At 44.8% G+C, this 16,341-nt stretch overlaps 2 protein-coding genes across 2 annotated transcripts in view; both read right to left on the bottom strand.

Moving 5' to 3' along the window:
• Positions 1-16,341, bottom strand: part of TRAF3IP2 (TRAF3 interacting protein 2) — a 50,085-nt gene that overhangs the window by 24,111 nt on the left and 9,633 nt on the right. Inside the window, exon 2 of the mRNA XM_048844776.2 lies at positions 11,811-12,590. Coding sequence (XP_048700733.1) covers positions 11,811-12,582 — 772 coding nt within the window. The 5' untranslated portion in view covers positions 12,583-12,590. The remainder of the gene's footprint in view (positions 1-11,810; positions 12,591-16,341) is intronic.
• On the bottom strand, positions 1,904-10,658 carry LOC125634271 (uncharacterized). The gene is made up of 2 exons (XM_048844781.2): positions 2,978-10,658; positions 1,904-2,590 (listed from the first exon to the last, which is right to left on the bottom strand). The coding sequence occupies exons 1-2, from the start codon at positions 3,555-3,557 to the stop codon at positions 2,070-2,072; spliced, it is 1,101 nt and encodes a 366-aa protein (XP_048700738.2). The 5' UTR covers positions 3,558-10,658; the 3' UTR covers positions 1,904-2,069.

The following is a 16,341-nucleotide window of genomic DNA, read 5'->3' on the forward strand; positions in this document are numbered from 1 at the left end:
AAGCTCAGAGGGAATGCAAAATGAAAGTAAACATGTTTTGGGGGATGTTGCTTGTAGTCGGCTCGAGGGGGACAGGCACTGCTATGTGACGGACTGGGTTGGCTTAAAGGATTTTAAGGATATGTCTACACTACGAAATTAAGTCGAATTTATAGAAGTCGGTTTTTTAGAAATCGGTTTTATATATTCGAGTGTGTGTGTCCCCACAGAAAATGCTCTAAAGTGCATTAAGTGCATTAACTCGGCGGAGCGCTTCCACAGTACCGAGGCAAGCGTCGACTTCCGGAGCGTTGCACTGTGGGTAGCTATCCCACAGTTCCCGCAGTCTCCGCTGCCCATTGGAATTCTGGGTTGAGATCCCAATGCCTGATGGGGCTAAAACATTGTCGCGGGTGGTTCTGGGTACATATCGTCAGCCCCCCGTTCCCTCCCTCCCCCCCCCGTGAAAGCAAGGGCAGACAATCATTTCGCGCCTTTTTTCCTGAGTTACCTGTGCAGACGCCATACCACGGCAAGCATGGAGCCCGCTCAGCTCACTTTGGCAATTAGGAGCACATTAACCACCACACGCATTATTCAGCAGTGTATGCAGCACCAGAACATGGCAACGCGATACCGGGCGAGGAGGCGACGTCAGCGCGGTCACGTGAGTGATCAGGACATGGACACAGATTTCTCTGAAAGCATGGGCCCTGCCAATGCATGCATCATGGTGCTAATGGGGCAGGTTCATGCTGTGGAACGCCGATTCTGCGCTCGGGAAACAAGCACAGACTGGTGGGACCGCATAGTGTTGCAGGTCTGGGACGATTCCCAGTGGCTGCGAAACTTTCGCATGCGTAGGGGCACTTTCATGGAACTTTGTGACTTGCTTTCCCCTGCCCTGAAGCGCATGAATACCAAGATGAGAGCAGCCCTCACAGTTGAGAAGCGAGTGGCGATAGCCCTGTGGAAGCTTGCAACGCCAGACAGCTACCGGTCAGTTGGGAATCAATTTGGAGTGGGCAAATCTACTGTGGGGGCTGCTGTGATGCAAGTAGCCCACGCAATCAAAGATCTGCTGATATCAAGGGTAGTGACCCTGGGAAATGTGCAGGTCATAGTGGATGGCTTTGCTGCAATGGGATTCCCTAACTGTGGTGGGGCTATAGACGGAACCCATATCCCTATCTTGGCACCGGAGCACCAAGCCGCCGAGTACATAAACCGCAAGGGGTACTTTTCGATAGTGCTGCAAGCTCTGGTGGATCACAAGGGACGTTTCACCAACATCAACGTGGGATGGCCGGGAAAGGTGCATGATGCTCGCATCTTCAGGAACTCTGGTCTGTTTCAAAAGCTGCAGGAAGGGACTTTATTCCCAGACCAGAAAATAACTGTTGGGGATGTTGAAATGCCTATATGTATCCTTGGGGACCCAGCCTACCCCTTAATGCCATGGCTCATGAAGCCATACACAGGCAGCCTGGACAGTAGTCAGGAGCTGTTCGACTACAGGCTGAGCAAGTGCAGAATGGTGGTAGAATGTGCATTTGGACATTTAAAGGCGCGCTGGCGCAGTTTACTGACTCGCTTAGACCTCAGCGAAACCAATATTCCCACTGTTATTACTGCTTGCTGTGTGCTCCACAATATCTGTGAGAGTAAGGGGGAGACATTTATGGCGGGGTGGGAGGTTGAGGCAAATCGCCTAGCTGCTGGTTATGCGCAGCCAGACACCAGGGCGGTTAGAAGAGCACAGGAGGGCGCGGTACGTATCAGAGAAGCTTTGAAAACCAGTTTCATGACTGGCCAGGCTACGGTGTGAAAGTTCTGTTTGTTTCTCCTTGATGAACCCCCCCGCCCCTTGGTTCACTCTACTTCCCTGTAAGCTAACCACCCTCCCCTCCTCCCTTTAATCATTGCTTGCAGAGCCAATAAAGTCATTGCTGCTTCACAGTCATGCATTCGTTATTCATTCATCACACAAATAGGGGGATGACTACCAAGGTATCCCAGGAGGGGTGGTGGAGGAGGGAAGGAAAATGCCACACAGCACTTTAAGCACAGCACTTTAAAAGTTTACAACTTTAAAATTTATTGAATGACAGCCTTCTTTTTTTTGGGCAATCCTCTGTGGTGGAGTGGCTGGTTGGCCGGAGGCCCCCCCACCGCGTTCTTGGGCATCTGGGTGTGGAGGCTATGGAACTTGGGGAGGAGGGCGGTTGGTTACAGAGGGGCTGCAGTGGCAGTCTGTGCTCCAGCTGCCTTTGCTGCAGCTCAACCATACACTGGAGCATACTGGTTTGGTCCTGCAGCAGCCTCAGCATTGAATCCTGCCTCCTCTCATCACGCTGCCGCCACCTTTGAGCTTCAGCCCTGTCTTCAGCCCACCACTTACTCTCTTCAGCCCTCCACCTCTCCTCCTGGTCATTTTGTGCTTTCCTGCACTCTGACATGATTTGCCTCCACGCATTTGTCTGTGCTCTGTCAGTGTAGGAGGACAGCATGAGCTCGGAGAACATTTCATCGCGAGTGCGTTTTTTTTTCTTTCTAAGCTTCACTAGCCTCTGGGAAGGAGAAGATCCTGTGATCATTGAAACACATGCAGCTGGTGGAGAAAAAAAAAGGGACAGCGGTATTTAAAAAGACACATTTTATAAAACAGTGGCTACAGTCTTTCAGGGTAAACCTTGCTGTTAACATTACATACATAGCACATGTGCTTTTGTTACAAGGTCGCATTTTGCCTCCTCCCACCGCGTGAACGGATTTTGGTTGAATGCCAGCAAACATACACTGCAATGCTTTGTTCTACAGTGATTCCCGAGTACGTGTTACTGGCCTGGAGTGGTAAAGTGTCCTACCATGAAGGACGAAATAAGGCTGCCCTCCCCAGAAACCTTTTGCAAAGGCAGAACCGCAAATGCCAGGGCAAAGTAATCCTTTCACATGCTTGCTTTTAAACCATGTATAGCATTTTAAAAGGTACACTCACCAGAGGTCCCTTCTCCGCCTGCTGAGTCCAGGAGGCAGCCTTGGGTGGGTTCGGGGGGTACTGGCTCCAGGTCTAGGGTGAGAAACAGTTCCTGGCTGTCGGGAAAACCGTTTTCTCCGCTTGCTTGCTGTGAGCTATCTACAACCTCCTCCTCATCATCTTCTTCGTCCCCAAAAACTACTTCCGTATTGCCTCCATCTCCATTGAAGGAGTCAAACAACACGGCTGGGGTAGTGGTGGCTGAACCCCCTAAAATGGCATGCAGCTCATCATAGAAGCGGCATGTTTGGGGCTCTGACCCAGAGCGGCTGTTCGCCTCTCTGGTTTTCTGGTAGGCTTGCCTCAGCTCCTTCAGTTTCACGCGGCACTGCTTCGGGTCCCTGTTATGGCCTCTGTCCTTCATGCCCTGGGAGATTTTCAGAAAGGTTTTGGCATTTCGAAAACTGGAACGGAGTTCTGATAGCACGGATTCCTCTCCCCAAACAGCGATCAGATCCCGTACCTCCCGTTCGGTCCATGCTGGAGCTCTTTTGCGATTCTGGGACTCCATCATGGTCACCTGTGCTGATGAGCTCTGCATGGTCACCTGCAGCTTGCCACGCTGGCCAAACAGGAAATGAGATTCAAAAGTTCGCGGTTCTTTTCCTGTCTACCTGGCCAGTGCATCTGAGTTGAGAGTGCTGTCCAGAGCGGTCATAATGGAGCACTCTGGGATAGCTCCCGGAGGCCAATACCATCGAATTGTGTCCACAGTACCCCAAATTCGAGCCGGCAACATCGATTTAAGCACTAATCCACTTGTCAGGGGTGGAGTAAGGAAATCGATTTTAAGAGCCCTTTAAGTCGAAATAAAGGGCTTCATTGTGTGGACGGGTGCAGGTTTAAATCGATTTAACGCTGCTAAATTCGACCTAAAGTCCTAGTGTAGACCAGGGCTAAGACAACACAGTCTCACCTCTTTCATTTGGATATTCCTGATGCTATAATAAATGGGTATTACTTACCTGTAACTGGAGGTTCTTTGAGGGATGTGGTCCCTATCTTGATATTCCACATGTGGGACATGCATGTACCTGCATCCAGATTTTTTTATTTTCAAGCAGTGTCCTTTGGCCTTTATGTGTGCCATTGCTCTCCTTGTGCTCTGAACTGAGGGCATAAAAGATAGTGAGGGCTAATGCCGCTCCAGTTTCTTATTCTTACCTCAGTTAAAACAGTCCGCAGCAGAGAGCAGGTAGTGGAGTATAGCTAGGGAGCACACATCTCGAAGAATCTCCAGTTACAGGCTAAGTAACCTCTATTTCTTCTTCAAGTGATTGTCCCTATGTGTATTCCACACGTGGGAGATTAACAAACAGTAGTCAGACTGCAAGTTGGTGCAAGGATGCAGAAGTGATAACTAAATGAAGTACTGCTGTCCCCACAGCTGTATCCACAGTTGACAACTGGATCAGAGCTTAATGTCTCATAGAGGCATGAAGAGAGTTCCAAATAGCTGCTCTACATATCTCTAGGAGAGGTACATCTCTCAGTTATGAGGCCGAAGTAGCTTACTCTCTAGTGGAATGAACCTTCATCCCCTCTGGAGGGGGAATATGAGCTAGTTGGTAACTGTGACTCAATGCATCCCTTTATTCACACTCTGCATACGATTGTAATAATCTTTGTATAAAATATGCCATGTGAAGTATCATTTGAAAACTAACAACTCAGTGGTCAATAATATCATGGTGAAATGTGTGTAGCAATGTTATATGTGAACTTATGAACACAAGCTAAAATTATGACTGAGATGTGTTTATCAGACAAGTTTGGGGAGGGGGTAAACCTGTTTTTCAGAGACAAAGGACAAGCTAATGCCTCTAGCCAGGTGTCCTCATAGCTGATTGGCAATCACTGGTCAAGTGGCCATTCTATGGCAGCGAAGGGGGGCAGCGACAGATCAACCTGCATTTTAGCAAGCAACCCTGTGGAACTTCTTTCACCACAAGAATCCATGTCTCCATACTCTCGGCGGGAAGGAAATTTATCTAGGGGTAACCCTCAGGAAAATGCATTTCAAAGGGTGACTGGACTATAAAAGCTAGAGACAAAAACACCCCAGAAATTCTTTCTTTCTCTCCCTATCTCTCTTTCACCTAAAATGACAAAGGAACCAGCCTTTGGACTTTGGGAGGGGTTCTGATCTGAGAATTTGGTCAGCCCTGTTGCTGGGAGTATGTGATAAGGATTTTACCTTGAACCAAATCTGGTTTGTTATATTTTAGTCACTACAAAGTGTTTTATCTTTATTTCTCTTGTAACCATTTCTGACTTGTACTTGTACTCACTTAAAATCTCTCTCTTTGTAGTTAGATTTACTTGTTTTATTCTTTAAACGCAGCATTGGATTAGTTTTGACTAAACTGAATTGTTTAGGTAACTCCAATTAAAGTAGCAAACTGTTGTATATTGACCCCTTACAGGAGCAACAGAACTTTAATATCTGCACTGTCCAGTAGAGGGCTGGACAGTACAGAACATATGTTTTGGGGAAATGTTGGGACTGGCTGTGTGTTGGGGTCATCCTGCAGTAGTAACCAAGGCTCCTGGAAGCCAGAGAGTGGCTGATGTGTTGTTGATAGGGCACTGGGGTCAGAGCTTCTGGGCCAGGGCTGTAGCTATACACAGACATTGAAGGCATGATCTGCATGCAGTTTGCCTGTTTGTGAGTGGCCCACTTGGAAGTTACAACAGCAAAGCATTGTGAGGCACCAAAGCTGCAGGGCAAGTGGTGACGACCCCTCACTGGTCTGGATTGCACCCTGGAATGTGACAGTATCAAAGGGTAATACAACCAAAGATCCATTCTGAAATTCTCTGCGTCAATACAGCTTGACCCCGGACCTCTGCTATGGAAACAAATAGCTTAGGGGTATCTCTTAACGTTACTTGCAGATAAAAGGTCAAAGCCCTTCAGATGTCTAGGGAATGCAACCATCTCTCTTCATCTGAGGTATGAAGTTTTGGGGAAAAAAAACCTGGTAAATGGATTACCTGACTTATATAAAACTCAGAAACTAATTTAGGAATGAATCTAAGGTGTGGTCATAACGAGACCTTTTCTTTACAGAAGGTAGCATATGGTGAGTCTGACTCTTCTGGCTGACATTACGGCTAGTAGAAATGCCCCTTTCACAGACAGATGCATGTGGCTGGAGGCTCAAAAGGGGGATTGGTGAGTGACAATAAAATTGGTGAGGTACGAACTTCACCAATGGTGGCAAGGATCTGAGAATCCCCATCAGAAATCTAGTTGAAACAGGATGAGTAAATATTGCATACAATAAGAACTGATCGCTGCTAAATGCACTCGCAGGGAACTGAGCATGAGACCCAAAGACTCAAGGGTAAATAGATGCTCTAAGATAGCAGGGATAACAGCAGATTCTGGAGACAAGCTGCGCTGGTGAGCCCAAGAGGAAAGAAACTTCCATTTTGCTAAGTAACGGCATCTTGTAGAGTCTTTTCTACCTGGGTTAAGCATGGATTGCACCCTTTTAGAATGAGTGATCTCTTTCTGATGCCCAATCAAGTACCAGGCCCTGAGGTGCAGCAGTCCCAGATTGGGGCGGTGAATCTGCCCTTGTGCTGCGTTAGAAGATGCGGCAATGTGGGGATGTTCATGGGTGGGTGAACTGAGGGCTTCAGCGGATCTGTAAACCAGAACTGTGTCAGCCAGTTGGGTGCAATCAGAGGAACTCAAGATCTGTTTTGGTGGATCTTGCGTAGAACTTGCGATACCAATGGGGTGGGAAGGAAGGCATATACCAGGTGATTCTTCCATAACACCGGAGGGTATCTCCCATCAAGCCCTTGCCCAGGGCTGCTCTGAATAGTACTAAGGAAGTTTCCTGTTCTCCCACGAGGCAAAAAGGTCCCAGGCTGCCATTTCCCATTGGGCAAGACATCACTGAGAACTGAATTATGACTTCCATTTGTGATTTGCAGAAATATGTCTGCTCAGGCAGTCCACTAGGGCTGTGGCTCTCAACCTTTCCAGAATACTGTACCCTTTCAGGAGTCTAATTTGTTTTGCATACCCCAAGTTTCACCCCACTTAAAAACTATTTGCTTACAAAATCAGACATAAAAATACAGAAGTGTCACAGCCCACTATTACTGGGAAATTGCTGACTCAAGTATATTTGAGCCTGTCTTTCACTCATGAGCCTTGTCTGAAGCCCAAACCCAGGCAGCGGGGCTGAAGCATGTAACTTAGCCTCACTGAGCTCCCTGTGGTGTGTTACCCTGGGCAATTGCCCTGCTTGCCACTCCTTAATGCTGGAATTTGGACACTCCCTAAACCCATCCCTCGACCCCCCTGCAACTCCCAGGTTGAGAAACACTGTCTAAATGAGTTGAGTACCCCGGAAGATCTCTGAGTACCCCAGGGGTACATGTACCCCTGGTTGAGAACCACTGCACTAGGAAGTTTTGCACCCCTAGTAAATATGCTGCTGATATGGTTATGCCATGGCTGATGCACCAGTTCCAGAGGGTGATTGCCTCTATGCACCATGGGAGAGATCTCATTCCTCCATGCTTGTTTGTATAAAATACCATTGTCACCTTGTCTGACCTTCTTTGGACATCGGGATCGGATGAGTGGGACAAAGATGTCACAGGCTCAACAGACCATCTGGAGTTCTAGTAAATTGATATGCATTCTGGACTCCTGTAGGGGCCAGATGTCTTGTACCATAGGCTCACCCATGTGAGAATCCCAGCCCAAGGAGGAGGTGTAAGTAACAATAGTTGCGTCGGGAGTTAGTGTCCCCGTCTGAACTATCTCTGGTTTTTTCCACTAGACAAGAGTGTCTAAAACTTTGGGTGGAAGTGTCACTTTGCCGTTTATGTTGTCCTTCTCTGGTGAGTATATGAGAGAAGTCATGCTTGTAGGCAGCAAAGATGAAGCCTGGTGAACATGTGTGGATGAGACCACATGGCCAAGGAGGAAAAGGCAAGTTCTGCCTGAAATCCTGGGTCTGATAGTGACCTGATGTATGGAATGGTGCATAGCCTGAACCCTTTGAGAGATAGATAAGCTCTTGGTGTAGTTGAGTCTAATGTTATCCCATAAAGTTTCTGAATCTCGTGGGGGGTCAATGTGGATTTTTTGTGATTGACACAGACAGCCAGAGAAGGCAGAAGGCTGAGTATAACACTGGTTGCCACTGGTTTTCCTCATCAGAAGTCAGTCATCGAGGCAAGGCAAGACTGTATATTCCTCTCTTCTCATCCACTACTGAAAAAAACTTTGTAAAGATCCTGGGAGCTATAGTTAGACCAAAGAGGGGGACTCTGAATTGGTAGTGCTCTTCATCGGAGAGGAGCCTGAGGAACCTCCTATCGGCTAGATGGATGTCTGTGTGAAAATATGCATCTTTCCTATCGAGATCCATGACACAGATGTCCTTTTCTAATGAGGGAATTATTGGTGCCAAGGATATTGTGTGTAATTTTAGTTTTCAAATGAGCCCATTCAGACTACTTCCAATTGAGAATCGGCCTCCATCTCCAATTCTTCTTGGGGATCAAGAAGCAAGGGGAATAGAATCCCTTCCCTTGATGTTGAGCTGGAACCTTTTCTATGGCTCCCTTGAAGAGAAGGGAGTTCTAGAATAGAATATTCTCATGAAAGTGGTCCCTGAACAGGAACTGGGAAGGGGGTTTGTATGTATGAGGTACCAGAAACTCGATTAGATAGCCACCACAAATAGTTTCTAATACCTATTTGTTTGAGGTTAGGGCTCTCCAGTTTTTGGCAAGTTGGGTAAAGGTGGCCTCCAAATACCAGAGGAGGGGAATGAAGTGGTATCAAAAAAGGGACTTGGGTCTCGACAGTCCCATCAAAAGAAGCTCTTCGCTTGGTGGTTAGAGTATGATGTGGCAGTGGATGTTGCAGAGGCTGGGTTCTTGGGTCTATAGACCTTCTGTCTTTTGTGTGGTGGCTCCTGAGGACAGATCTGGGATGGTACTCTGCAGTTCTCTAGGGAAATCTGGGGATTGTAACCACAAGTCTCTCCTCATAACAATGGCCATTATCAGAGGGAGTAGCCTTTGGGTGCTGTTGTTTGGACTGCTCTATAGGAACCTGCACCACCACAGAGTTAAGTGGTAGGTCAGAGGACAAAAACTCTCCCTCTTTGGGTGGAACAAGGTAATACTTCTTAGCCCTCTTAGGGGCGGGAGCACAAGAAGCAGGAGTGTGCCAAACTACTTTTACCTTGGATGACCTTGTTGATGGGGAGGACAACTTGACTGGCTGCAGAATGTTGAGTAAACTGAGCTGAGGCTCCTGGACTTCCTCCAGCTGAATCTGTAGCTCAGGACCCACTCTGTGCATGAGCTCGTGGTATTGTTTAAAGTTGTCTGGAGAAGATGGAGTAACCCCCTCTCCTGTAAGATGACAAGATTGCTCCCAGAACTGTTGTAACCAGTGGATCTGTCTCATCTTCCCCTTTCAGATATTCTGACAGGACTGATTGCAAGAGTCTGGGCAATGGTAAATAGGACTCCTGCACTGATTCTTGGTATTAGGGTAGGATTTTTGCCGTCTCCAATATTGACAGTAGGATGGATCAACTGGCAGAAGAGGACCCCATGGCATAGGATACCCCAGAACTCCAATCATCTGGGATTCTTGTCTCGTGTCACCTCTGTGTGAGGCAGCAGAGACTCCTGCGGGGCCTCAGAATCATCAGAAGAGAAAGCTGGATCTCTTATCTCCAGTGTAACCGACATTACCGATGGTCGTGCCTCAAGGTGGGATGGGAGAACAACTCTGCCTCATCAGAATTATCTTCCTCTGGAATAGAGGATGGTCCCAAAGGAAGGGGTGAATGTGGATAGGGAAGAGCAAAGACGTTCTCTGGGGAGATGTAAGTCTCTGATTGCCCATTGGTGGAGCCATTGGTTACTGTGGTGGTTGGCTCCCTCCAGGTCATGTTGCTACAGGTACTGCATCAGCTCTAGAAGTGGATGGGAGCACCAGGAACTCTTTATCCTGACCCTCCACCATCAGAGCAGACGTTGGAACTGTCGGATCTGTACCTTTGTGTACCTCCTTTTCCTATCAAAAATATTTATTCAGGCCTAAGTCCTTAGCACCTACGTGCACTGGCTCTCCTCACTTTGCTGGGGTCAGGAAGGGATCTTTTATCTTTGGGACAGTTTTAGATTAAGATCACTTATCCTTATGTCTGTGGGAGTGTCATTTGCTCTCCTCTGAGCCCTTCTCCTTAGGCTTACCAGTCTTAGCCTCTGTTCCTGAGCTCATGCTCAGAGGGGTGCTGCCCTCTTGGTAAGACTGTTGGGGGGGGGGGGAAATGGCCCCTGGCTTGGATCTGATTGGGGCTTCATTGCTTTCTTTGTGAAAAATGCTTTTTGAGTCTCAGGTCCAGGTCCTCACAAGTTCTGGGGGAAAAGAGCAGCAGACGTATGGCAGAAATGTGAGCCTCCCCCAGGCAGTAGAGGTAATGTTGATGTTTGTTGCTTGCTGAAAAGGAATGAGGGCAGGAAACACTCTCTTTGAGCTCCAGGACCCAGGGCATAACCCCAGACTTCTCGGAGGGAGAAGTCCGGGGGCGGGGAAAGGGAAGAAAGTGGGGAAAAACACTATCTAACTATACTATGTATACTATACTATAAGAACTACTACAACTATTAAAACTAACTATATAAGATATCTTACAGCAATGAAACAGTAAAAAAGGAACTGAGGACACCAAAACTTGCAAATAAAGTCACACAGCGACAATGGCTGCAAAAAATTCTGGACTTGTGTGCATGCATATCCCATATGTGCAATACACATAGGGACCACCACTCAAAGAAGAAAAATTACTTATCACAAACACAGTGGAATCATATATCCATGGTTTCTGACATCAAGTGCGTCATATAATGAATATGTAAAGTAACAGTCCTTGGGTGAATAGCTTTGCTGAGAGGATTTCTTTGACATCAAAAGCAGTTTTACTGTTCTTTCGTGAATGGAAGATAGCAGGTGCTCAGGGCTAGATTACAGCCTGTGAACACAATACACTATATTGTTATTGCCTAGAAAATACATAATAGAATGCAGTAAGTGCAAAGCCTTATTCTGGGCTGTGATTGCCTAATAATCATTTGAAATTTAGAAAGCTGTCAGGAGGTGATTTATGCTGCACTGTGCATGTAACAGGGAGGACCACAGTTTCCAGCTTCTTGGTCCTGACCAAATCCATTCCAGCCATTTGCTGTTTGTCTTTCGGATATGATTGAAATATTGCTTTGATTTCTCTGTGGGGATCCTCCCCTTGTTCACATTTTAAAACAAACTGTACCCATTCTGTTAGTGTACAGCTGCACACAATGTGTGTGTGTGGAGGAGGTAGGGAGGGAGGGAAGAAGCAAGGGGATATTATGAATTTAGCTCTTCTTCTCCAGGAAGTTAAGTGATGCAAGGAGAAGAGAAATGACCAGAACATAAAACAGCAGCAAGAAAGTTGGAACACAAAATGACAGGGAAAGAATAGCTTTTCTGCAATAGCACCAACTGTGTTCTGATGAGTGAACTTTGAGGCCTAGAATGGATTTATCTGAATTGAAGGTTCTGCCTTAGCAAATTCACTGACATCATGCTAACATTTAGGAAGATAAAGGGGTTAGTAATAGGTGTTGGAAAACAATAGATGCATCCTGTGAAGGAAGTACAGTAGGAATAACAACTTATTAAAACATAGTTTGGAGCTAAGAGGGTGATACCATAGAAAAGCAGATTAAATGCTGGTCAATAACATTAACTTACATGGATTTGGGTGGTGTGGATCAGCTGGACAATGGTATCTGAGGTTCCAGTGAGCTTGTGGAGAAAAATTACGGTGTAGCATTTGTTGGTATACAGGATACTGCTGAGGTTCAATTCTGAGAAACTCTCTGGATATTAATGGCCCTGGAAGGTCCTGGGGGTTAAACACAGATGTAAGTGGTAATGGAGGTTCTAACTGCCTGATGCCCATGACATCCCAAAGCTGAGAATCATATCCAGTGTCTACAGTTGGCAGGTCGAATGGTGCTCTGTTGTTTGATGGCTGATGTGATTGTAAATTCTCTTGGCTTTTGTCATCAAATGCATTCTGTGAAACATCAGAAAAACTTTTGTTTGATTTACTAGAGTCGTGTCCAGTATAAGGAGAATCAATTGAAAGCTGAGATCTCAATAGCTTATTTGTTTTCTCCATAGCTAAAAGATGAGACTGAGGTGGGAGCATCCCAGCCTCTGATTCAGTGGAAGGCACATCTTTTCCAGAATCCTGATATCTTACCCAAAGACTACTGTCATAATCCTCCCTTGCTATGTTGTGTGGTACAGGCTGATGATAGTTTGCAAGCTCTGAGGATTTACGTAAATGTGACTGATCAGCCAAGGAATTTTGAGACATTTGAGTTGGATATGGTCCTAAAGGTACCAAATTCTCCGTATTTTCAATAGAAGGTTTCAAAGCCTCTTCTAGTGAATGTTCTGGAAATGGGGACCAGAATGCAGATTCATCAACTTCAACTGGTATGCTTCGACTCATCACAGTGCCTGAAAAGGGAAGAACAAACAATATAAAACTATCTGCTCACAGTTAATTCCTGGAGTTACTATGAAGATAAACTTATATCTTCAATGTTATGATTCAAGACCACAGAGTGAAACTTTAAAGACAGAATATGACAGAGCAGTGATGCGATTTTAAAGACAGATCAACAATAGAAATATCTCTGCTTGGTTGACTTTTGATGAAGAAACAAATGCATTGAGCAATAGCCTTTGACTAACCTGCAATGGAGGCCATTTTGAGTTTTTGTGAAGACTGTGGAAATATGAATCAACTTTCTTAATTTGGTGCCAGGATTTTCCAACAAACTGGAAAACCAGAAAATTATCCCTATTGAAACAGTGCAGTTTCATACAGTTAAAAATCTAGAAATAATGACTATGTATCAGAGATTTACCAGGAGTTCTGATTAAAGTTCTGAGAATCACATTTCAGAAAACAGAGAAATTTAAGGGTGCTTCTGGTACTTTGTGTTCGATCCTGCTAAGTCTGGAAGAACAGCCTGTCTTGTGTTATTTCCAGACAGAAAGTTTAGGTTATTCTGATATGGGGATTTGGTTCAGGCTGTTCCAGAGATGGGACCAACTGCAAGTTGTGGATCCAGACCTGATAATGAGCCCCACCTTGCTGCCCATGCTCTACACTCTCCTTCTCAGCCAAACTAAAGAACTTTGAGTCCTGAGTTAAACTTAATGACTAAAGCCAGTCTCCAATTGCTGGCTCTTATTTCAAAGCAGTTCATCCATTTGGTTATTACATGGTTACTGTTAACTCAGGTTACAGGGAGTTTACAGACATTTGGAAATTTTTGTTGTTCTTTAGGTTCCCTTTTTCTGATGATGTAATAACCTTGATTGAATGGTACAGGTCATATGGAATTTCAGATGCCCTGCCAGCGTTCAATAGGGATCCAAATTGTAAAGTCATCAGCTTCTTTTTATGGTATTGCCAGTAAAACAGTTCCAGCCAAACTACTTTCATAATGTTTTAATATAGCATTGTCATTACAGTAGCAGCCAGGCCCAAAGCATGCAGCATTACTATACCAACTTTGGGGAGTTAGAACTATGTGCCCCACTGTTCAACTACACAAAACATTCTTTCTATGCTCAACCTAAAGTTATCTGACAAGAGTACTGATTCTTGGATAGCATGACCATTCTCAATTGGCCTCTAATATTTCAGAGTGGGCCTCAAGGGGCTTTCTTTGAAATTATAATGTAAATAAGAAGTCAAATGAAGCTATGTAAGCCAACACCTTATAAAAGGCTGCAACAGCCAACAACCTAATAGATAATAGGCTGTTATGGGCAAATTCTATATACAGTTCTGGCACCCTCAGGGCTTCTAACAGATAGGGTGAGGAAATATGCACCACCCCCTTTACAGTTTTACTTCTGTCCTATTGGAAGAAGCCAGAAACCAAACTAGGACAATCAATAAAGATGACTGGGACAAGAACTCATAGCAAAGCAAACGTCAACATCCACCACCAACAGAATTTGGCTTAAAAGCCTTAATAATCACAAGCATAGAGTATTAAAGAGCTTCCAGTAAACCAAGAAGAAATTTACTTCAGTTACAATATTCAGTAACAAGTAGTTTAAAGAGAAAGCTGTACATAAAGAGTATGTTCCAATGAACAAAGAATTCAAAACAGTCAAGCAAAATCATTGAGAAATATCCTGTTCTGTGGCTAACTGAGAAATGTCTCAACACCATTCTGGTTTCAGTAGCTCTTTCGCCAAAAATGTGTTCCTTTAATTTGAAAAAGTAAAAACATGCTCTTTATATTTAATTCTTGGTCAAACTGGGGAAGAGCAATTGCCAATCCAGTTCATCTGCTCTAAAATGTTCCCACAAGTCTTGTTCTTTTGCAGTAGCATAAAGGAAATAATACAATGTAAAAACTGAAGCAAATCCAATTTGACTTTCCTCAGAGGAAAATCATTGCAAAAGGGACGTACATGTAGCAAGAGTTCTGGCAGATTTAAGCTTTTTTAACTTTCACATCTTCAAACCCAACCATGTCAGAGAGTATGTATAGCTTATTAAGGCTGTAGGAGCCAATGTGATAAAAATCACCAAAATCTTCACAAGGCATAGCCACAAGGAAGACCAAAAAATGGAGATTTTAGGACAGATCCTTGAGTGCTTTGTGGCCAGTGTGTAATACTACTGTATTACATAGGCCAAACCCTATTTGTACCCCCCATGTTGATCAATTCTCTCTAACTGTAATCCTGAAGCAGCATAGAGCTGGTGACTTGGCACAAGAAAACCACCTCTGGCACAGTGACGTTTCAGGTTGTGGTTCTCTGAAAAGGAGATGTGGCCTGGCAAAATTATTCTCCACAGCTCCTGGGCTGTACGTCTAGAGAAAGGGTTTCTCCAATGTGTAACTTCAGGTTTTTCTACACAGGGTAATTTACCACTATAGTTACACATATAGTTTATAATTAAACCGGTATAACTATGCTGGTAAATTTCCCAATGTAGACAAGCCCTCAGAGCAGTTATTGGGCAGCACTAACACACAGCACATGTAGCTGCTTTGTCAGATACCCAGACACAGGCCAGAGAACAAAGTACAGTGCTAACTAGATTCCTTTTTATTGCAGGCATCCATGCCTGAAATCCTGACAGTAAGCTCACCAACATCATACAGTTTTTCCTGTGGTTTGTATCCCTTTTCCCTTAAGCCATAGACATATGATTGCTACTTTTAGCTGAGTAGTGTCCTGTGACAGTAATAATGCGTGCGACTCTAAAGGGAAAACGGAGTTCTCATAGTTGGCACAGGATTAAGATGGGGACTTGCTTTACTCTGTTCTTTCCAATAGCGATGAAGTGATAGTTGCTTGGAAAGGTTGGTTATATCAGTGGTTCTCAACCTTTCCAGACTACTGTGCCCCTTTCAGGAATCTGATTTGTCTTGCATACCCCCAGGTTTCACTTCACTTAAAAATGACTTGCTTACAAAAATACAAAAGTGTCACCACACTCTATTACTGAAAAATTGCTTACTTTATTTTTACCATATATTTATAAAATAAATTCATTGGACTATAAATATTGCGTGTACATTTCAGTGTATAGTATATAGAGCAGTATAAACAAGTCATTGTCTGTATGAAATTTTAGTTTGTACTGACTTTGCTAGTGCTTTTTATGTGGCCTGTTGTAAAACTAGGCAAATATTGTTTCGCAGCAGTTGTGTGCGTGTCCTCTCAGGTGTAATTCGTAACAATATCTAGATGAGTTGATGCACCCCCGGAAGACATCTACGTACCCCCGGGGGTACATGTATTCCTGGTTGAGAACCACCTGCTTATATCACTGCCCCATCATTCTTTTACTGTGATCAGATGACTTCTGGGAATATGGGTTAAGGCCAGATTTAATAAAGATATTCAGGCACCTAATGCTGCAGATAGGTGCCTAGTGATATTTACAAAAGTGCCTAAGCAGGCTAGGTGTTAACTCCCATTGAAAGAATCACTTGTATGCATATTTAGGCTTCTAAATGCCTTTGTAAATATAGCAACAAGGGTCCCCGGCCATGGCGTGTTTGCGCATACTTGCTTTGTGACTGGGGAATTAGTTGGGATGTGTATGATTTATGGGCAACTTTGGACCAACCCCCAAGTGAAGAAACGACCAGTGTAATGGCATACTTCACACATGGGTGAAAGCCGATTAAGGGGCCATAAGGGACATCTCTAGACTTTATTC

Source organism: Caretta caretta, chromosome 3 (assembly GCF_965140235.1).
Source record: "Caretta caretta isolate rCarCar2 chromosome 3, rCarCar1.hap1, whole genome shotgun sequence".
Taxonomy (NCBI): Eukaryota; Metazoa; Chordata; order Testudines; family Cheloniidae; genus Caretta; species Caretta caretta.

What these genes read in the sequence shown, in the direction of transcription:
- LOC125634271 (XM_048844781.2), bottom strand. Translation starts at nt 3,557, where the DNA reads ATGCAGAGCTCATCAGCACAGGTGACCATGATGGAGTCCCAGAATCGC. An exon ending in AGGCGGAGAAGGGACCTCTG is followed by an intron (nt 2,591 to 2,977) that starts GTGAGTGTACCT and finishes TTTCTCCACCAG; the next exon opens with CTGCATGTGTTTCAATGATC.